At 40.3% G+C, this 24,222-nt stretch overlaps 1 protein-coding gene across 1 annotated transcript in view; it reads right to left on the reverse strand.

Annotated features, from left to right (window-relative positions):
* The window catches only part of LOC308111293 (GDNF family receptor alpha-4-like), a gene marked incomplete at its 5' end in the record, with an annotated part of 44,770 nt that extends 23,042 nt beyond the window's left edge, over nt 1–21,728 (reverse strand). The window contains 5 exons of the mRNA XM_080466155.1: nt 1,140–1,249; nt 4,462–4,816; nt 5,593–5,664; nt 13,155–13,448; nt 21,611–21,728. Coding sequence (XP_080322281.1) covers nt 1,140–1,249; nt 4,462–4,816; nt 5,593–5,664; nt 13,155–13,448; nt 21,611–21,728 — 949 coding nt within the window. The remainder of the gene's footprint in view (nt 1–1,139; nt 1,250–4,461; nt 4,817–5,592; nt 5,665–13,154; nt 13,449–21,610) is intronic.
* Between the last annotated feature and the right edge of the window lie 2,494 nt (nt 21,729–24,222).

A 24,222-nucleotide genomic window follows, 5' to 3' on the forward strand; every position in this document is an offset into this window, starting at 1 on the left:
GTGGGTGGGGCTTAGCCATTTCATTTCTTTTTTTTTATTCCCAACAAACTCAAAATCAAATATCAAAATCAACTGTTCACACAAATTAACCAAATGTATTTCACCAAACAAACAGTGAAAAAGTAGCATCAGAAAAAGTTGCATGTCCAAAAAAGAGTGGGAAGAAGTACAACTTAATAAATTCCACCCCTTCTGCATAAATAATAGAATCAAAAAAATGAGCTTCCACTTATTTAATAATCATATAGAATTCTCTCTCGCGATCTCGCCCGTTTCTTCCGGTTGGCGGGGGTGTCAGTCTGAGCACCGTCACCCAGATCACATTGCACCGATTAAGAACCTTCCTGCAGGTGGTGAGCCCACGGGAAGGTGGCGCCCAGCGAGGGACATGAACCCAACTGAGCTAGCCGGGGGACATATATATATAATTTTAATTTTAATTTTAATTTTTACTTTTTCAAACCTGAGCATCATCTGCATTCAAACTGCTGCTGTTCTGCCTCCGGTGTTAAAGTCTGCTCTTCAACCTTTTCAAAATGACATCAGAATTCTCTGCTCTGACCTTCTGCTCGCCCCGTACATTTCTGCTCGGTCATATTTCCAAACATACATGTGACTTTGGGACATAATGTTTCCCAAAACATTCTTCTTTCAGTGTGTTTGTTTATATTTCAGTTTAATTTAAAGGAAAAATGTGCAAAAAAAATAAATCTAGATCTGTTTGCTTGACTGCTACAATCTGTTTGGAAATTCCTTAAAACAAGTTCCAACTCCACCTGTTTGTGCTTGTTGTTGCTCATCACTCCGTCCAATCCCTGCATGTGAACTCAGGCACATGCAGTAAGTACAGACATGATTCAGTTTCTTCTTTTAACAGGCTGTGAAACACACAAACCCCCATTCAAATACTCCTGTTTAGGATGTCACCCATGGTGTTACTCTGAGGAAATCACCTGCAAACTCTGCAAATCATTGAAAGAGTCATTATCAGTCCGGCGTGCGTGCCCCCCGAACTACACCCACTTGAACAAGTTCTTTCTGGACAGAGCTGAAATGCAGGTTTGGAATGAATGATTTAACTCTCATCAGGATGAAGTGGAGGGAAGAGTTAATTAGATGTTATAGATTTTCCCTGGTACCTATGAGTCCGGCGTAGGCTCGGAGGCAGAGACCTGCGGAGTCCTTCAGGCAGCCGCTGGCGCTCAGATGAGATGGCTGGCAGTTGTTGAGGAAATCAGCCAGTCTGGACCTGGCGAACACAAAAACAAAAAGCTCAACATCGAACATCACGCCAGTGTGTGTGTGTGTGTGTGTGTGTGTGTGTGTGTGTGTGTGTGTGTGTGTGTGTGTGTGTGTGTGTGTGTGTGTGTGTGAGTGTGTGTGTGTGTGTTGGTTTTAGCTGCCGTACCTTTTTTTTCTTTTCTTTTTTTTTTATTGCAGCTTTGACACATTTCTGTTTGTTCTGTATATTTTTAAGTTTGTCTTCTTGATATTTTCAATTAGCTTTTTTGAGGTCAGGTTTGAGTTTGTGCCAAAATCTATCTGCACTTACTGATTTCATAATTATTAGATGGAGAGAAAAGTGTCTTCTGTGACACTTAAGCTTACATCACTCACACACGCACGCACGTTTTGGCTGTTTCCGTTTACTTGACAATGGTGCTCGGAGCCACTGAAAACACAACTTTTCTGAAATGCTGGTAGTTTTATAGTTGACAGTCACCGTAATGACAATCCAACTTAGTAATCCAACTGTTTTCTGCGTGCGTGTGGTTCCATTACAAAAACAACCAACAGCGCTAACCAGGCCCAGAGTGGCTAATCGGGAGGACCGGGAAAATTCCCGGTGGGCCGGTCTGATGTTTGGGCCTCTAGCGCTGATGTTCACTTTTTTTTTTTCTGGTGTTTTTATTTTTCACAGCACTGGGTTGATCACACACTGTTTCCGCTGTTCTTGGGCTGCCTACGCCTTTTAGTTTACCAATGGCAATGATGACGTAACACGTCCGTGCACTGGGTCAGTGGTGTTTGAAAGATGGATAGAAAGAGCAAGGTGGAGCAGAGAAGGCTAGAATTAAAGAGGAAAGTTCTGGAAACAGAAGCAACAGAATGTGCTGAGATTGGCAACTTTTTCATTAAAACCAGCCTCAAGGTTAGAAACAACAAATGATGATGGAGGGTAAGAAGTTTAACTTTGCCTCCAAACCACCGTTCAATTTTATTATCAAGACGATGAATTCTGTGGCTTTGTGGCATATAACATAAAATTACCTAATTTAAATAATAGTATGATGCAACGCCACATAACTAGGAAATTTTGTCTTTTGGCTCCTCAGAAACCAGATCCAGCAGCACCAAGTAGGTAGGACTGATCACAGGATAGATCATATTAATATATTGAATATGATGAAGAGTAGGATGTAGACCTGCTCCATTTCAGAAATGTCCTGTGATTCTAAGTGATTCAGCTCTACATTAATGAAACTGAGCTGAACTTTGTAAAAAGAGGTGCTGAGAAGTTCGATCATTTTTAAAAAGTGATTTAGTGTGAGAAGCAGAGCCAGTGGTGATGAGGGGATTCATCCTGTCAGTATGGAAGGAACAGCTGAGCTGTTGTAACAGTGTGTGAACAACCAAGCAGTACTTCCAATATATGAGAAGTTTCTCAACAGTACATTTGATTAAAAACAGACTCAAGAGCACTTTGACCAGAAGAATGGTGAGGCATTTATGCTCATGAGCACTGAGGAAGAAATCCTCATGTCTTTGGAAAAGGATATTGTCATGAACAAAGTGGCAGAGACCAGCGCACTGCTGAGGGTTTATTAATGTTTTAGGGTCGGTCATGTTTCTTTGGTGGTGTTATAAGAAAGTTCATTTTTTAATTCTATGTTATGAATCTAATATTTGATGTTTTTGTCTCATTTTGAAGGTTTGGATATCTGTTAACACTTATTTGAAATATAGATTCTGAAATTATACAAAAGAAAAAAAGAAGTATACTTTTGGTTCAATTGTGTTGAAATAAATGTTCATTATGAAGCAACTCTTATTTGTAATGAAATGGGAATCTTTTAGAAAAAGACACTGAATTACAAGGCTTTACAGAACAGTGCTATAAACTTCACATGTAAAATTATAATTACATGATTTTAATAGGTGGTGATCTAAAGTGGGCCGGTCTGGGGTATGAAACTCCAGGGCTGAGGATGAGTCCCACTCTGGCCCTGCCACTATCTCATGGAGCAACATGTTAACTCCATTGTTTTCAGTACTTCTGTCACTTCCATGGAAGAAGACATCATCTTCAAAACATTGCAGTGTCAATGTGAAATTTTTCTGAAATGAAAACACAAAAGAGATGTATTTTCATTTCAATCATTGTCTCATAAACAGGGCCTAAATCTTTTCCACATTATAAAAAAAAGTCTTTGACGCGTGCACGTAAGATTTTAAACGTCAGTGTAGTGAAAGCTTTAAGATATTGTAGCCTCTTGACTTTCTTATTGTTTCCTAATTCCTCCCCAGATATCAAACATTAAGCTGAAGCAACATCATTGAATTTATTTTCATCCAAAACTGTCTTCATGTGGATTCATTGATCAGCTTAGGGGCCTTTCACATTCTGATGGTCCGGGACTCGGTTCACTTGGGAGGGATGAGGATCCGAGAATTCCCACACCTTCATTTGGTTTGGGTGGCGTTCATTTTCACTTTTGAGAACAGATCAAACCTCCTGGAAAAAGTAACGCAATTGCAACAGCTGTTCATTTGGGGGCGCTGTCGCCCGAAATAAACATTGGCGAAAGACAAAGTAAAGAAGAAACAAAGTCTCAGCATTTTAGCCCGTGGTGGCTCGGCTAGTTAGCTCGTGGCTAATGGGTAGCCGCAAACAACCGCAATGTATAGTCTTCCTCACTACTTCTTCCTCGCTACTTCTTCCTCACTACTTCTTCCTCACTACTCCACATCTGAACGAAAGATATTTTCTAACTTCTTCTTTCTGCGTCTGCTTCTTCTGATTTGGATGGTTAGCTTTGCTTGTTTACTACCCAGAGTGCATTGCACACTACGTCACGTCCTCTCACCCCGCCTGCTCGATCGTTTGCAAGCAAAGAGAGCCACACTATCAAGGGCACCAGAGATCGCTTGTTCGCTCCAGTTCAGAGTTTGTGGGCGTGTTCACGTCGCCCAAAGGAAACAGTTTTTCCCCGAAGAGAAGTGTGGTCCGGACCAAACAGGCGAATGTGAAGATGGTCTTAGTGAGAGATGTGATTGGAAACAACACTGAAAGTCATCAGGTTAATGTGACACATATTAAGGTAAAATTACATTTGAACGATTGTTTGCTGTGCAGCTAAATGAAGATTCTACAGAATTTAAAGAAAGTCACACAATGTTGTATGAAGGTGCGGTGGAGTGTCCACAGTGTGCGCTCCACCCATTCCTCATGTCTCTTACCTGCAGAGGTCGTCCCGGCGGCAGAAGCTCTGCTGGTGGAGGCAGTTGGGCTGCAGACCCTCCATGTCCTGGAAGGAGCAGGAGGGCACAATGGTTTTCCTCCTCCTCTCCCCACACAGGGTGTTGGTGCAGGGGCAGAACAGGACACCCAGGCTGTACTCCTCAGGCACTCGCTCCAGGAAGCGCCGCAGGGCGCGGTGGCATTTGTGCTGGTTGCACCGGACGGTCCCGGGAACACGCTTGGTGCAGGCCAGGACGTACTCCGATCGCAGTGAGCCGCATTTCTCATACAGACCACAGTCCTGAGCCGCCTTCAGGCACTGGTTCTCACTATCCAGCTGCGTGAAGGACGAGGCTGGAAGGTCAGAGGGCAGAGGAAAGCTTTCAGTGAACACACGCCACACTGATGTGGACCATGATGGTGACGTGAAGACCAGCCATTGTCTTATCATCATCACAACTGTCTGTGGGTGCGGTGTACTGGGCAGCAAGTAAACACTGTCCTGAGCGCTGAGACATGGGAAAGTGTCAGGATCAGACAGGAACAAACTGTGATGACAACTGATTATAAAACTGAAGGTTTTCTGGGGGTTCCTGCTCTGCAGTGGTAAGTATAATACTACTACTACCACTACTACTACTACTACTACTACTAATAATAATAATAATAATAATAATAATCATAATAATAATAATAATCTGTAGAACTTTAAACGTCCAGGTCTTTAAATCTGATGTGCTGCTAATATCTCAGTATGAAGTTGTCACTAAACATAAAATCTTGATATCTCATATTAAGAAATGTCTTCATGCTTAATATGCTGGAGGCCATGTGGACTGAACTTTCTCTGTAAATATCAAAACTTCAGTTCATCCAGTCGACCCTGAAACACTTACAATAATGTTCCTCAGTTACCGACAGCAGGAAAACCCTGGAGGCTGTAAAACACCGAGATCAGATCGACCAGTAACACAGCTCTGATATAGAAAACCTCACTGATCTGCCCCGCTGACGTCTTTCATGACAGCTGTGACGCACATATACAGCTCTCTTTATGATACTGGGCAATGTGTGTGTGTGTGTGTGTGTGTGTGTGTGTGTGTGTGTGTGTGTGTGTGTGTGTGTGTTACCTGCCACTAAGGAAGCCATGCGAGTGTCCACTAATGTGTCGTCATACGGAGATATTTCCAGCTCGTCGTCCTCTGCAAACAAACGTGATCATTTACAAAAAGACAAAGAGGTTTAAAGGAACACATCAAACACTGAGGTAAAAAGAAAACATGAAACGTAATATCCATCTTCTGCCCCACTTATCCAGTTTAGGGTTGCAGGGTGCTGGAGCCAATCCCAGCCTACTGAGGGAGAGGGCTCACTAGTCTGCCACAGGGCAAACACATATAGACAAACAACAACACACATTCACACCTAGGGGCAATTTTAGTGTCACCAATTACCTCACATGCATATTTTTAGACTGTGGGAGGAAGCCCACGCACACACAGGGAGAACATGCAAACTCCACACAGAAAGGCCCCCCTTGAACCCACGACCTTCTTGCTGTGAGCCAAGAGCGCTAACCACTGCACCTCCGTGCAACCCCGAAACATAATATGATCCGTCATAAATTCACCTTGAAATGATCACAAATAATACAAAATAAAGCTAAAACATCAACACGTTTCATAATAGACCCATTGACTAATGTTAACATATAAATTTGTATAAATGCCAAAACTCTTAATCTGCGACTAATACACCACCTATTAAATAAAAAATCCCTTTTTCAAGATGAATAATAAGGAGCTATACAATCAGAAACAAAATGTGCCCTGACATTGAACCCTGAAGAACGCCACAACAGCGACTTCTACTGAAACATTATAGCTAAGAAAGAAAACAAGTAAAAAAAAATGTCTGTTAAAAAAAACACAACTTCTAATTAAAGACCTTCTGGTCAGTTACTCAATAAAATCACTTGATTACAATTATAATTATGTCTTTAAAGAGTAGTGAGGTAAAAGTAGAGATCTTGACAGTGAATAACTAGAACAGGCACTCAGGAGAGTACATACCTTCGCCAACTCCACATTTGTCACTATGGAAACCAACGGTTTACAAGGCTATTTCATCCACCACACCCTTCCATCATTTATATCATGTTTGCTTCATGTTATCACTGTTTGACACAGATGTACACACATCTGCATGATCCCCTTGACATTTGACCGCCAACAGCTAACCAGGGTAATGACATCACTGCATCGTGTGGCATATCAGAGGATAGGGAGTTGAGAACTGAACATTTTGGCCTTGGTTTGACATCAATCTGATTTAAACCGTGTTACAATGAAAATACTTGTTTGACCTTTTCGTGACCTAGACTTTGACCTTTGACCCTTGACCCAGTCACTCTCACAATTTTATGGAATTGTCTTTGGATAAGACAAAAACATAACGTTTGCCCTACTTTTAATTGGCAAAGGTAATAATTAGTTCTCGCTGAGATGAACTAGCAGCAAACAGCTGGAGCTGAAGTTAATGTTCTCAGGATGAAGGAGTTGATTCAGGATTACTGGGGAGTTTCTCCTTCTATTCTTTGGCTAATGCTAAATCTAACAGGTAGTTCATTGGACAAGAGGGAAGGCAGCAGCTCTTTCATCGTTCTCACAACTTTTCACTGCATCATTGAGTTCATAAAAGTAATCAGTTACTCATAATATATTCTTCCTGTTTGAGACAAGTGAACTACAGTGTAAAGCGAATACTTGGTAAATACTTTTTTCACAGCTTTAATCTTCCCAGTCCTGCCTGAAGGAAGATACCATTAAATAATTCTAATTAGTTTACCCATTATTTTATGCTGCACGAGTAAAAAGGTGAATGCTGCTTAAAGCAGTGTATCTATGTCATGCTGGTAATCTGCTGAAGTGACTACAATATGAGTATGTAGGGGAAGAATGCAGGTTTTTAACCAAGTTAAAATCTATTTACTACAAATACATTATTATCACAATATCAATGTTTGAGTCATAGAGTTGAGTTGAGATGTTGTCTCATTGACAAAATGAGTTGACAGAATGAGTTGCTCTTTCTTTTTTTCTTGTTGTTGCATTGTGTTTCTGGTTGACCGAATAAACTACTAAACTACTTCATGTTACTATGACAAAAACACTGCTGAAAATTTCAGACACAGATTGTAAAAAAAGAAAAAAAGAATGAACAGTTTTGTCAAAGGAGAGAAAGAGTGTCTGTTTTTGGCGATATTCAACAATCGTATGATCTGTAGTTTAACATATGAACCTGATTCATCCAGCTGGGGGAAACTGATTCAGCCTTCTGGTATTTTTAGTATAAAGACTGAAACTAACAGATAACTTAACCGCTGCCATTAAACAGCGCCGATGACAAAACTAGCAGTAGTTACAGTAGTTTGAAAATGGTGTTTCCAAAGTCCGGCCCCGGGACCAATACCCAAGGTCAGCTTGTATTTGGTCACTGGGCTCATGTTAGAAAGTTTGGAATAAATACAAGCAAAATGCCAATTTTAAACGGGTGTTGCTGGTTTGACTTGTATTAAATTCTATGTTCTGCAAAAAGCATAAAATACCTGCTAGTATTAAATACTAACAATATACTTTTTTGTAGTTTGCCACCAGCAGATTTGACCTTCAGCCATTTTCACGTTATCAAAGCTGGAAAAGGTTCGAAGAGAAATTCAGAGTATTAGAAGCAATTTAAAGAATTAATGAAAAGATACAGAAATAGTTCTTCCAGGTCGTACGTTCTTCTTCGAAGGAGATGCTACATGAGGAAGCAGCTTCAGCTCATCAGAAATCAATGTGAGCGTCTTCCAGAGCAGCTGATGATCCCGTTAATCATTACCTCCACTCATGTTGACACACATCTTGTTTGTGCCGGTTATTGTATTTTCCAGCAGCTTCGTGTGTTTTTCATGTCACTTTATGGCTCAATGAAGTGTTTCTATGACTCCACCATCTCCTCATGCTATTGTGTTTGTGCTTTTAGATCTCTACTTCCAGGTATCAGTGCTCTTTCTCTTTTAGACGAATACAACTGTAACATGTTTTAACGATTCTTCAGTTTCCTCTGAAGGGTTTCAAGCTTGTTGGTTTTGTTTTTAGTCATTTTTACAGAGTTTTGCTCTTCTGACTTCTGTCCTGTTGTCTCCAGGTTTGATGTGACGTTGAAATAGTAAATTGATATATTTTTGTGCCGCTACATGATCTGTTATCAATACAAGGTATTAGGATTCATCTGATTACATTTTTGTATGTACAATTAATCACATATTTCTTATACATGTTTGAAATAAATTCATTCATTCATTCATTCATTCAAATATGTTGACATGTAGAGTCTGAATGAACACAGAATGGAAAAAATCATTTTGTTCAATCTAGTTAGTTGTCTTTCACACACTGATAATATATAGTGGAGTTCCTGTTGTTAACGCAGCTAAATTATAGCATTTGTGAATCTGTTTATCACCGATACATTTTTGATCGGGTCACTAAAAGTCAAATATTTGGTTGCAAGATAAAATATTCTTCTTGAATTTGAGTTTGAAGTGAAAAGTTCAGAACATTTTACACATCAAATTAAAACCAACAATTTGTGTGAATCAGCCCCTTAACACTAATATTGTTCCTGCTCACCAGAGTGCAACAGACGCACCACCAGATGCGTTAATGCACAGAGCAGGAAAACATATAAAACAATGCAGTTCACTGAGTTGATATGGAAATGATGATAAATTCATGAAATACAGGTAATACACGAAAGAAATTCCACAGGATCAAATCTGATATGATTTCAAGTTGAGAAACTAATATACAAACAGAAAATTGACACATACAAACAATACTTGGACTTGTTATCATAGCAGTAGATCAGTCCACAATGTAACACGACAGCAAAAAAAGGAGAAAACAGCTTTAGAATAACACATTTTGTGCAAATGTGAATAAATCAAATTGTTCCAATCACTTCCATGCACATTTCTAATACAGTTAACATCTTCAGATTATACAATGGTTTAATAATCAATATCTGGTTTTGATAATAACTTAAAAAATTAGGAACGCTAAGAAAAGATTTAATGTCAAAATCAGAACTAAAGACAAAAAGGTAATAAAGTGTAACTTTAAAAATAGTCAGAATGTGATGTCAAACATATATAAAGCATGAGATTTCTGAAAAACCAAATAGTAAAATGTGAAGAATAAAGCTGAAATAAACATCAAAACACTGATAAACTGTGAAAAGTCAAAATGTTCAGAAAATTAAAATAAAAACATAGAAATCCAGTGAGTGAAACTGAATAATAGATGAACAATGAACATGAGATCAGATCAATTAAATCAGATAACATTTTTGGAAAGTAAGAATAAACTGCTGTTCTTTTGAAAAGGAATCTAAAGTTTTGAAGTGAAATGGTTGAAACGTCATGATGTTTAATTTTAACTTCAAACCCATGTGTCGTCTTTCATCCTGTTGTGATGTTGCTTAAAAGGAACAAACAGCTGAGACGCAGTTTATTGGTGGTGATAACACACTTCCCGGTGTTTAGTCTCCATTGCGACAAAGTCATAATCTTAATGATTCCTGTAATGTGCATCCAGTCCACCTCACACGGGGCACACGTAGTAGAACAAGTCTGAGCTGAAGGAAAACGCACAACAACGCCGCAAATGACTGTAAACTTATACATAAGATAATAGGATGAGCCGTTATCAGCCAATAACACATCCCACTGTTATTTAACTCTCATTACTGTGGACAAAACGCAGGATAAGATAAGAGGAGACGCAGCTTTTGTCCAATTGTGGAAGCCATTAGTGGCGCTCTGATTGACTCGTGCACTGCACGTTTGTTCCTGCAAATTATTTAAGCACACTCTAAAGTACAAACTCAATCAAGAATGTAATGGCATGTAAAGTGTTTATGTATGTAAATCCTATTCCGGGCTATATATTTATGGTAATGACACGCTAGAGCAGCCTAGCAGCATTAGGAACTGAAGAGTGTGTAATTACACTAATGCTCCACTGACTAATAGGCCACAGGGGAGGAGGAGCAGTCCGCTGGCCACTGTGTGTGTGTGTGTGTGTGTGTGTGTGTGTGTGTGTGTGTGTGTGTGTGTGTGTGTGTGTGTGTGTGTGTGTGTGTGTGTGTGTGTGTGTGTGTGTGTGTGTGTGTGTGTGTGTGCATGTGTGTCAGGACTGCTGCATGTGACTGATTTAGGATTATGACACACTGTGGTGATGTGTGCGGTTAAAATAGTTCAATCCCGGTTGATTGTTACATTCGTCTGACAGTTACAACTACTAGTTGCTTTGCAGATCAAAATGTTAACTACTCAACATATGATTAGTTGGTAAAACATTGTTATAACTGCTATTAGGAAAAAAAATCCCATTTGCTCCCCGCATGGCGTTCAGAACACCATGACTACAACATTCAGAGTCTGTTACAGAATTAGCATTCACCAATACGGATGTGATGAGTGCTTTCACTGCTTTTACTGATTTCACTACTTTCACTACTCTCACTGATTTCACTACTTTCACTACGTTCACTGATTTAACTGCTTTCACTGCCTATAAGTATTGGTTGCATATGCCATTGTGTGTATACTATTTTAATTGTAATATTACTGTTTAAAAGATAAACATAGTTGCGGTGGCGATGCTAACATGATTAGCCTGTCAATTAGATTTTCCATTATGTTAGCATTACGCTAGCACACCTTCAGGGAAGACAGAACAGTGCACAAGTCGCACAACACAACACGTCGATAATGAAATTCATTGCTAACCCTTTTAATAATCAGTTTTTATCTATTTAATTGATTGGCTGTTACAGCCCTAGAAGAAACCACACACACATACACACATGGAACAATACCCTATAAACATTAGCAATGGGAGTACACAGACATTTGTATTGACAGACGGCCATGTTGGATTGTTATTACTGTGACCGTTAAATATAAAACCAAGTCACAGAAGAATATGGACTAGGAGTCATGACACTCTGGACGAAAACATTGTTCTTATTGTCCTTCTACTGAGCATGTGCAGAACAACTAGTTACTTCGAACATGGTGAGCATGTGCAGAACAACTAGTTACTGTGAACATGGTGAGCATGTGTACTAGCAGCATTTCAGAAAAGTCTAAAACCCTAACCCTAACCCTGTTAACACAAAGAGGGAGTCAGAACGTTTTCAAAAAGTTGTGTTTTCAATGACAAGCACAGTTTTTGAAACACTAAACGCAACGAAAGGTTTTTATTTTCACTTGAATACAATGTTTTATGCATTTTATCTAAAATACCTGTGTCACAGTCTTTTTCGTGACCTTCTATTTCACCTTCTATTTTAAATCTTTGTTGTTTCTATTTATAGCTCTTTCAGCCCATTTTTCTATTCCAGCTATTTTAGCTAAAGTAGCTGTTTTTCACAGCCATTTTGAGCAGGTTTACCTTTATGTTTTAATTTAAGCATCTAGACTCATAGATGCATTTTAAAAGTTTGGATTGTTGAGGTTCATATCTGTATGTTGAATCTTGTTGATAAACCCGTTTCTGCGGTGATTGAGCACCAGGAGGGTTTGGGTTCTGTTAAATGGTTTTAAGCAGGTTGTTGTTGGGGGGCTGTTGATTGGCTCGTTCCCTGATGAGACCGTCCGCTTGTTCTCCAGTTAACATGGGTGCTGGGCTTCACTGTCACTGAGTCTTGTTCAAAGACTGTTATTTACTGGCAGATCCACAGTTTTGATTAGGTGAGAGTGAAAGTGATGCTACAGTTTTAACAAACACAAACTATTATTTTTGTTTTCTCAGCATGTCAACAATTCAGTCCATTTAAAATCCACAAGAAAAACCACTCAAACTGTACTGCCCAGGAATGAAAACTGCCTTTTCTTTCTAAAATTCACTACTAATTCTAGACTACTAGACTATTTCTACAATTATAATTTTTTATTTTTTGATGACCATCATGTTAAAGCAGTGTTCTTGTCTTGTAGTTTTTTTTATACGTATTATTGATGGACCATTGGCCACAGGAGGGGGGCTGGCGAGCAGGGCTCAACAAATCACATCGATTGGGGGCGTGGCTCTATATCAGGTAAACCGCAACGGAAAAGAAGTGACAGTAAGGCCCCGTTTACGTGACGACATTTTCAAGTGAAAACAGAAAACTTTTTAAGCATTTTGAAATCCGTTTATTGAAAATGCAACTTTTTAAAATGCTCTGACTCTTTCTCTGTGGAAATGGAGGAAAGTGCACCTTTTCCTTTCGGAAACGCTGCTACTGAGCATGGGCACATGGGCCTTAGTCTATAGTTGTTCTGCACATGCTCAGTAGATGGACAATAACAACGTTTCCTCCAGAGCGTCATAACTCCCAGTCCACATTCTCCTGGGACTTGGTAGTTTTATAGTTGACAGTCACCGTAATAACAACCCAACTTGGTCGTCTGTACGAACACTGTTAATGTTTATAGTGTATTGTTCTACGTGTGTATGTGTGTGGTTTCATTACAAAAACAACCAACATCGCCATCTCGTGGCCTGGCTGGCTAACTACATGGATTTCAGTGTTTCTGTGGAAACAGAAATCGTGTTAACGCCAAACTTCTGAAACAAAACTGCATCGTGGTACTGACCTGGCAACAGGCGGACCCTCCAGTAGATGCGCAGGCACTGCTCCTCCTTGCGGAAGCCCCTCTGACACTTGCAGGCCAGCAGCGAGGGGTGTTTGCCCAGCAGGGCGTCCCTCCTCTCCAGGCACTCGGACGCCGCCTGCTCCGCCAGCAGGGCCGCCGCTGCCTCGGCCGCGCACAGCTCCAGGCCCCGGTACAGCGCCTCGCACTGAGAGTCTGTGGAGCACTCGCGGTGGGCTTCCACACAATCGGCGGGGGCCGGAGGGAAGGGGAAGATGGAGGCTGACGGAGAAACACCTGCTGGGAAGAGACGGAGGACATACCAGGAGAATGAGGCGGAGTTCCAGGTCACACATCAGATTAGTCTCATACACACACACTTCAATCAATAGAAGAAAACCTTGTGATTTCCAAACTCCATTTGTGATTTAATCTGTTTAAATGATCTAAAGGTAAGGGAGTGGAATCACTAATTATATAAGTGACCATATCAGGTAAGGTTTGAATTTCCTCCTGTTTCATCCAAACTAATAAACATGTCATTCGTAATTCTTCCAAAAAGTCCTGTCCATATAATACATTCTATGTTTAACGGTGGTTCCCAGTAGTGTGCAGACAATGATTGTTTTAAATCACATCTGGTTCATAAAGGTCAAACTTCACGGAGCTGGGGTTTACAGCACAAGACACACTTTCACTGAAACCAAAGGAAATAAATGGTTGTGATCAGATGAACCAGTCTAAGTGTATAAGAATTAAGAATGCGTAATTAGCTTAAAGTTTAGTTTTCTGAAGTTGGAGCTGGTGAAATGTGGCTGATTCTGATCAGTTTACTTAACTCCAACATATCCTATTATAAATACAGAGCCAATTCAATATTTTTTCTTAAATTATTAGTTTTACTGTCCTTTAAAAATCCAAATATAATCTAAAATCACACTCTGATATATTTCAGATTTTAAGTATTTTTTATGAATAGGTGCCCATTAAAAAGAGTACATGTCCAAAGTCATTGCCTAAGGTCACATTTTATTTTATGTCACACTTTATGTTCTCTAATGTTGTCTTTTTTTGGCATAAGCTTAATAAATCAATTTAAGAAGCAATTTTTAGTTTTGACTGGCGTAAAAGTTTGATTCACACAAAACAGCATAAAACATAATAGAGATTTATGATCAGACCTATGTAAACCCCTCAGGCACAATTTCTAATCTTTGACACATTATGTAACTATAAGTGGCTTTTTTTTCCTAGACCATAAAATGAAAAATCATTCATGTGTTCGTTCATCATTTTATCTCCAATTCACTAAAATGTTTGTAATAACCAACTCATTCAGAGTTTTACCCTCATGTATTCCGTTTTATCTTGATTTCCTCCCAGTAATGTTGTAACACTGTGAAAGCAGTTACCTGAGCCAGGTTTCTTTCTCTATAAGAAATGAAGGTGGCCTGTGACCCTGTGGTTGTAGTGAATACATTAACCCTGATGAACAGTACTGTTCTGACTGGGGTTTGTATTGCCTGAGGGGATCCATGAGTACATGCAGGTTAGAGACAAATACACACTGTGTGTAGAATCAGGCTTCATTCATTCCAATAAAATCAATAGGAGAAATCTATTTCTATTATTATCATATTTTGAGAACCAACTGTAATGTGAATGTGGTAAAAACAACTGAAGGAAATACTGGCCTGTACATGAAGACCATTGTTGAAGCCTTCTTTAATCTTGATTAATATTTCAGTGCGTGATGATTGTCAGACTTGATCATCACAACTGTTAAATATGTTATACGTCTGTGAGTTGTTGGTCAAGCAGCTCTGATGACTGTGTTGAGTGAAGTTGAGAGGTTTGATCTTTCCCTGCTATGAAATGAATTAATCTGAAAGGGAAATGTTGACCAGAGTAAAATCACTGAAAATCTGTGTGTATGTGAATGTTTTATCATCTGTGATTTCATGTTTTTCTCAGTAAACTACAATATGAGAACGAACTGAAGATAAATATCTTTCCTTTCTTAGCTTCTTTTTGAGGTGTGTTATAAGATGTACTAATAAAATGAATAAAAACACATGTATTGTGACTCGAGATGCACAGTGATATCGGTATCTGCCAATAAACAATAGAAAAGCTTGACATCGTCATAATACGCAGACGGGCATATGAGTTGAGGGCAGTACCGGGACGACGCACCACAACGCAGCTTGAAACAGCATGCACAATGGTACATTTCACATAAACAATGAATGGGAGGCGTGGAATTAACGGATCTCTATAGACAAGTCGTTTTTACGCACCAACGCATCTGATTATATCAGTATCGGCATTGGCAATCTAGATTTTTGTATTTATTTTTTAAATAGCAGCACATATCCAATGTTGTGCAACTCTAGATGTGACACATTTACTCAGATGTGAAATTATTAAATAATTCCAGCGTTAACTATGTTTGTAAAACATCAGAGACGGAAATAAAACAGGTTTTTAACTTGAAGAAAATGGCAAATGGATTTGACTTATTTATCTCTTTATATCCTTGTATCCATTGACCTGGCAGCCCCCAAAGCACTTTATGTTGTCAGTTAGAGCCATCCATTCACACACACTCACAGCAGCCATGCAAGACGTTAAGTCCATCCATTGGGAGCATTGTGGGGTACAGTGTCTGGCTCAAGGACACGCTGGTCAATGGTAGGTTCAGTGTTTTTCCCCAAAGACACTTTCAACAGAAGGCAGGAATCAAACCACCAACCTCCATATTGAACTACCAACAGAGGCTCTGCTACGGTCTATGAACCCAGTGACTCACGTCATCAGCTCTTCATGTGTGAACGTCCCTCTGGAACATCTGAACATCATGTGACGTGACAATAGACCGTGTGAAGAGGAACAGAGGCTGTGTTCTTCTCCCTCCTCAAAGGTCGGCCCTGTCACGTCAGGTTGCCATTAAGAAACTGCACAAATTGACTTTGCTCTGCTCCAGATGCCACCGGAGTGAATTGAATGAGACATCAAATTTCACCTGCTTTCACTCTGGTGAGATCAGGCCTTTAATAAAGGATGTGCAGCATCACTGACTGGAGGTTTCACATTGGACCTTTCGGTGTGGGGATAGAAACTGATCTTGGTTTCTGTGTTTTGTTATTGTAGAAAGAAATGCTGTGAAGAACATTTTGCTCTAACTTCTCTATTTCCAGGGATATTGAGGCTTTAAAGTGAGTCAAAGTTAAATCAAAAAGGAGTGCTGCTTCAAAATAAATTCCAACAGTCAAACTTTTTAACTATTGATAAAGATATTCTTCAATGCTTGTGCTGAGTTAATGTGGAACAGAGGAGCTTTGGATTATATTGTCACCTCAGTCAGAAAGCAAGTCCAGGTCCCTCTGGCATCAGTCTGCATGTTCTCCATGTGTGTGTGTGAGTATTTTCTAAGTGTACTTTAACAATATAATCCAATATTTTTTTAATTACCCTGAAATGTGTGGCTGTCTCTTCATGCATCCTTATAAAAGCACAATATCTCATTGTTAGCTCTGTGAATAACCGGCTCCATCAGATTGCCTTTTTCACAGCATCTGATGGAATTGGATTGGAAAAAAAAGCTAACTAATGCCCCATATACTCACAGAAATGTGCAAAGATCACTAATTTCATGTCTCCGGCCTTCTTCCCCTTACACTTAAAACACTGGAATGATCATTTTGCATCCAGTTCACCAGAGGGAGCTGGTCTAAATGAACTACGTCAACAGCCGGAGGTCGCACCAATCCACATTTTTTCACTTCCGATTCCGAAACCTGAATTTGGATATCTGCCGGTACCGATACTATTCTGATACCAGACCTCTGTTTGCTTTAATATTATTATTATCATTAATGTTGATTTTATATGAGGCTGTAATAAACTCCTCTCTACAGGCAAGTATGAAATGTACAAATGTATTCATGGATTCTCTCAAAAGACAACTTGAGGTTAGTATAAAGTCAGAAAAGGAAGCAGTACAAACCTTTTTTGTTCAATTTGGACAAAGTGGGGGTCTGCATGACGTCATCATCTCATGATAAACTAGTTATATCTTTAGAACCTCAGAATCGCTTCATTAATCCCTGGGGAAATTCTTTAGCAACGCAGCACCAACAGCGGTTTTTCCAGCTCTGACGCAGCTCCAACCATAGGGACTATTTTCACCCAGTTTTGCGTGGAGGAGGACGCAGCTTCACGGAGGTCTGAATCGCCTGGGGGTATTCCAGAAAGCAGATTTTGTGAAAACTCAGAGCATGTTAACCCTGAAATGAGGGAAACTCTGAGTTTTCCATTCCAGAAAGAGAGCTGAACAAAGCTCGGGGTCAGTCACCACGGTAACAGACTCTGTTAACAGAACCTGCTCGCTTATGTCTTATGTCACGAAAGAGTCTTCCGACCCGGATTAGAATTAAAAAAAAATTTTGGGACTGTATTAATTCCTTCCTGTGTAGTATTTTATTAATTTATTGCGTGTTGATGTACACATCGTTATATTTTAAATGACTCCACTTAAATAAAAATGTCTGAACAAGACCAAAGTGAGGCTGGCCCCCCACCCCTCGCAAAACTCAATGAAAATAGTCCCAATCTTTGTGCTGCATTAGTGCTGGTTTGTGCCGAAAAAATTCTCATTTGTGCTGCTTTCGTTTTGAAGATATTAAACAATATTTTAAAGGTCAATCTAAGTTCACGCAGCCCCCCATCAACCTCTAAATTGAACAAAAATGGTCTGAATCATTTGAGCTGCGATTGTGCTGGTTTGTGCTGAAAGAATTATTGTCTGTGCTGAATTTGTTTCTAAGATATTAAATAAATAATATTAGAAAAAGCATGCATGCATGCGCACGCCCAGGCGCGAGTCAAAAGGCTGTGCAGTAGCAACGGAGCAACTTCTAAGTTCATACATCTCCTCCACTTTGTCTGAACCAAACAGAAAGGGTCTCAATCGTTAGCGCTGGTTAGTGTTGAAAGAATTATTGTTTGTGCTGCTTTTTTTTTAAGATAACAATTTTATTGTAAGGTGATAACATCACTCAGCCCCCCACATTCTGTAAACTGAACAAAAATGTCTCAATCGTTAGTGATGCATTAGTGCTGGTTTGTGCTGAAAAAATATCGATTTTTGCGTCACAATTTGTAACGTGGTGTTTTTTTCCAGGATTCTCATTGGCAATCATGGCTTCATGCTTCTCACTACACTGCCCCCTACAGGTTTGGCTGCTCATAGTAGCTCTGAAGCAGGTGTATATGCGGGCCTGTGTAAATGAAGATTTTTCATATAAAGGCAGATGGCGAAATGTCCGTTTGTGCAAAAACCCAGGTACGTGTAAATGTGGCCTCAATCTGATGTTGATGTCATTGTCAAGCTTGTAAAACATCCAAGTAACAAGGCCCTTATTGCATTCAGGTGTGTTGCAACAGGGAGAAACCTAAAACATGCAGGACGCCGGCCCTTGAGACCTGGAATTGGGGAACCCTGGAGTAGAGCACTCAAACTTCCGCGTTGACTCTGGCAGCAGTTTTCTCCCAGTCGTCTCTCTCTCCTCTGCTGCTGCAACGCTGGGACTTTTATGGCAAAATAACTGGGTTTTTGGTCTGTTGCCATCGTGACTCATGGTATCGGGGCTCCAATGATGATGTTTTTATATTGTGGCTGTGCATGCGCTTAACTCAAGGTTCACATACTGAGAGTTGATGGAACTAATTCAGATCAGCTGTTCTGCAACCGGAAAGTTTCCCATCTCAATCAGTTAACTCAGTGTTCAGGGAGAGACTCAGAGCTTGTTGAACCTCCTTTCTGGAATACCCCCCTGCTGACAGCATGGAGAAGTGTGCGTTTCACAGTTTTGATGCCGCGGTCAGTGCTGTTCTCCTCGGTCAGCTGGCGTTTAAAAGTGGTGGGGAGAAGATTCCTTGCTGTACCACGGCTTTGCAAACATTACACATTTCTGCTGCTTTGCGGTGTTTTGAGCGTAAAATATGTCCAAACAGCGACATGTTGTCATGAAGTTGGATAGCACAGTGCTGCTATGCTCACCTACCTTCTGGCTGCAAACTGTGGAATGGATTTCCTGACTCATTACTCCGTGTCTCATTGAGACCCGCCTCCATTCAGGAAATCCATTCTACATTTTGCAGCCAGCGAGCAGAGCAGCAGCAGGGAAACACTTGTGGAGTCATTTCAGCAGACAGTAAAGCGGAAATTTCCGATCTGTGAATCAAGTTGGTATCGGAACCCGATACCGATACTGGATCAAATCTGCCCCATCACTAATTTGGGCAGTGTTGGAGGCAGTGTTGGAGGCAGCAGTGGAGACAACGGTGGTCTGTGAGGCCCTTAAACACCTTGAGGTGTCACACAGTCACTAATCAAGAACTAACCTTGTTTGCTGCTACTCTCTTCTGCCACCCCATGGATACAGGTGGTACTGCAACATTTAGTTTGCATTCATAAGCCTCCAGGAGACTGACAAAAATACAGAAAAAATGAACACAGAGTGTGGCCAAATGCCTGTCCACACTCTGTGAATATGTCAAATAAAGACCATTTTAGAATTGTTTGGTGAACTGGAGCTAACCTGGGGAACTTCCCAGTGATTTTTTTATTAATGTCTCCAGCTTCTGTATGTTTGTGAGTCTGTGAATCTAATTAAAAACAACCCCCAAAACGTTGGGTACCTCGTTATTTTTCTTTAACGATACTATGCCTGTAGGCCTCATTTGGATGTGAAGAAAAAAAACCAACAGAAAAAGTGAAAAATATATATTTTTTATTTTGTTATGTTCCCCAAGGAATCACAGGAGGAAGACACCATAACACATCTAACAAATGATATCTTTCAGTATTTAACAGTAAAATATTTCGATCATCTATTGGCGGCAGGTTGTAGTGCATGTCTTAAGCCACGCCCCTTTCCTGTTTGTACACGGCCAAATCAATCAATCTGTGTTTTCTGTATACAGAAACTTGAAGATTGATCAGTTATTTCATTTGATGGAATAACAACATTTACTCATTTATTGAACTTTTGCACATCTTGTTATTACGGGATGGGACCAGTCATTGGTATTTGAAACTATGGTGAACTTTCCTCGGGAGAACAGAAGGTAGCAGCTCCAGAATGCTGCAGAGTTTATGGAAGTGGCTGCGTAGCCCAATGTTGTAACATCCTTACACTAATACTCTGTAAATGTGCTAACATAAAAAAGTCCATAAAAAGTCCACATTCCTGCGGTGTGTTTGAGAGGGCCTGGATGGGAGCGCCTGCCTCGGCAGATTGACTGTGAACATCATCCTGTTTTATCGGAATGACTGTGCTGCCGGCGACTTCCCTCGTTTGAACCTTTACAGCTTCTTCACAGTGAAACATTTGCTGTGTGGTTTTTCTGTTCGGTCTAACTGTGCTGAGCACTTTAACATCTCCACCATCAGAATGACTTCATGTCAAAATACTGTCACAATTAGTTCCAATACAAAGACAAAATCTACAACAAGGTCACTTCAGTTCAAACATGAATGTCAACACTTAATGAAGGGTTTTGTAAGCGCCATTTTCCACTGAATAATAATTGAAGAGTTATTAGGATTTAATTGTGTCTCTTATTTTTGAGTTTTGTTGAGACTTACGTTGTCATGTGATTTAAAAAGGATGTGAAATGTTTTATTTTGAAATGCTGAAAACAATAAATGAGTGATGGCGGCGGAGCAACCGTTTTTACCTTGTGTGAGTTTCCGTGCATGTCAGTATGGAACTCAACGAGTAAAGCATTGCCATGTCGTCATTCACAAGTGGTTTCGGAGTAAATCAGTTCACAAAGTTCAGTCAGAAAGAAAGGAATCTAAAGATAGCCACTACAGGTTTCATTTAAAGAAGTTTTGAAAATGAAACGCGTTAGGTCATTCCTGACAAAATCAGCAAAGGCCTCTTAAATCTCCATCTTGGATTTGCTTGAAAACATTTTCTGAGACATGAATTTTGAAGAAATCCTATTTAAAAAGACTTAGATGCAAAAAGATTGCATGTATAACAAACATCTTTAATACCCTTAAACAAGCAGGTTGAGAGTTTGTTGCCATGTTGCTGAAACTTCTGTGATATTCCTGATTTTAAAGGGTTTAAAGATCTGTAGTGTATTGTAAAGAAGCTGAGTCCAGTTTGAAGTGTCCATGTGAGGGTAATCTGGATTTAATCCAGAAGATGTTTTCACACAGATTAGTGCAAACTAAAATGTAATTAAGTAGTTTGGTGGTTTCCATGCTGAACCAACAGTAACAGGGTGGAGCTTCATGTTGCTTCATGACGATTAGTCGGGTGACAGGGAGAGATTTGAACTCAAGCGCTTACAGACCTTCCTGACAGATTAATGAAAGTGACGATGCACAACGGCACGCAGCATCCTGCCGCAGCCCGCCGCAGCCCACCGCAGCCCACCGCAGCCTGCAGCATCCCGCCGCAGCCTGCAGCATCCCGCCGCAGCCTGCAGCATCCCACCGCAGCCCACTGCAGCCTGCAGCATCCCGCCGCAGCCCTCCGCAGCCCACCGCAGCATCCCGCCGCAGCCTGCAGCAGCCTGCAGCTTTGCACATTAACTGCAACACCGCAGAACAATAATGCTGACGGTGCGTAATGACTCCTGATGATCATCCACCGTTTCATGATCTTACTTGTAACGCATGATAAAAGGTTGTGACTGTTAGTGACGTTGTGACGCCTCGGCCCGGAATCATGTAGTTCAGGTCAAAATTGTGATCCGTGGTCAGGAATTGAGATCCGTGCCAAACTTGTTGTCATTATGTGTAAACACATCTTTAACAAATCCACAACCCTTTTCTTGCTTTTCTCGTGACTTAAAACTTCATCAACCATATTAATTGCACTTTTTTTTATTAACTCAGCATCAACAAATGGCTTCTTAGCTTCGGAGAGGTTCCATGAAAGAAGCGATGATGCGCTGTTGTGCTCTCTTGTGAAAATGCTGACATATAGACAGGAAGTGCTTGTATCACGTTATGTTTTCAATTTCTGTTTTGCGGCTGTGGGATTTTGGAGGGTAGTTGGCATTAAAGCTAGCGGCGTGCAGAGAGTTGAAGTGCCGCTTTAGATGATCCACATTGCTGACCGCTCTGGTCTGCGTGCAGATCAAGCATGGGCCGGTAATATTAAACTAAACTGTTCAGTCCAGTCAGAGTTCAACTGAAGCTTTTCCTGCTCCACTTTGTGCTTTTTCACGCTGCAGCTCATGTTTCTTTGTTTAATTTTGACTTACTGCTCGATGACGGGTGGTTTCCTGGGTCATGAAATTGTAATCCGTGGACCCCTGAGCGGAGCGTGCGTTGATGTAATTACGTCAGATGCGCTCAGACTCCGGCTCCCACGAGGGTGTGGGATGAGGTCCAAACAAGGTAGAGCAGCGCATTTCTTTCCCCACAAATTCCAGGGCCAGACAAGTTGGCTCAAGTCAAGTTGACAGACAGCAACTCACTGCGAATCAGACGACCTGCTAGTACTAGTATAAACTTTGAACCCCATGTGATTTACAAATGACCCCTGTACTTTATTTTAAAGCTACAGGGTGCGTTGCTCTATGGCGTGGATGTTTGTAGATGGCTCCATGATTTTTTTTTTCTTTTTATGTTTCGTGTCTGAGCAAAGGACCACGATCACACACAGCGCAATGGTATCAATGACTGACAGTCCCTGCAGCTAATCAACACGCACCAAACATTCACACCGGTCAACATCACACATGTACTCTTGCAAGAGGAAGTTGTGGTTTAAAAAAGAGTCAGAACAAGCTCTGTGTTTTGATTTTTTTTCCTAACAAATCTTGAGAATTGTTTTATAGACAATTTAAGGGCGACTGGATATATGAGGGTACCAGTTGAGGACCCCTACAAAGGTTTAAGGTGAGTTTGTATGGAAAGCTGCTCTTGGATTTAATTGATATAATACAGATTTCTCAGTGTTCTAGCTGTTCCACAGATATTCAGAGCAGAGGAGAGTGCGATCACTGAGTAACAGCAGTCACTCTGACGTGTAGTTCTTCTGGATTATTTAAAAATCTGGAGCATTTTTGTGGAACATCTAAAACACGAATCCCACATTGGCTGCATCTAAAAGCACTGAAATGAAAAAGCTGTACAAAAAAGAAGATTAGTATATTTTTGGGAGTTTTATCAGTCCACAATTGTGTCTTTTCTCCTTTAGTTGCCAATATTTAAAAAAAGAAGCAGATGGAGCGGCTGCTTTTATTTGATGTTATATTCACATACCACATATTGACTAAGAGACTAAATACAATTATACCAAACTGCGAGTTGGACTTTACTCAACCTCTTTCTGCCTTTTTTCTTTTAAGCAAACCTGACCGCAGAGCCCCACCATATTTCATTTTCACTGTGTACACAGTTGATGCTCTGTTTGCAGTCCTTCTGAAGCTAATTACATTTTATATTTCTAAATATACTTTACATGTGAGAAAAAGTTACCTTAATTGTGTTCATAACTTCGTTCAGACTTCTGATGAGAGGATATGGAACTTCCTTTTTAAATGAAATCATTTTATGATTGATATAGTAAAAAAAAAAAACAATATATAGTTCCAATAGTTTTCTGCAAATCAAAATCATTTCATGCATCATTGGCAACAATAAATGCCCTGAAGCAGGCAGGCTGCGATGTGTGGTGCCTTGCCCATTGGTCCTGGGACCTCAGGTTGAGAACCATCAGCTTCAGTAACTTCTGAAAGTTAATCAAGTTTCCTCTGTTACATTTCCTCCAAATGACGTCCTTGGTTGAACATTAACAGTGATTTGGATGTGTACATTAGCAGCTGCTTTAGCAGTGATCACTTAAAGCTGGGTACTGTGTTTAAGCTTTCAAAAGAAACAGAACCTTTTAAGTAATAGGATTAATGGCATAAACATAGAGTACAGACTTTTGGTCTCCTCAAACAGAACAAAAAATTCCACCTGGAACTTTCCACAGGTTGGAGACTAAACCAGCCTTGAATACAGTATATGTTTGCTGACTTAGATGTGATT

The sequence above is a fragment of the Lipophrys pholis genome, assembly GCF_963383615.2.
Source record: "Lipophrys pholis genome assembly, chromosome: 6".
Classification (NCBI taxonomy): domain Eukaryota; kingdom Metazoa; phylum Chordata; class Actinopteri; order Blenniiformes; family Blenniidae; genus Lipophrys; species Lipophrys pholis.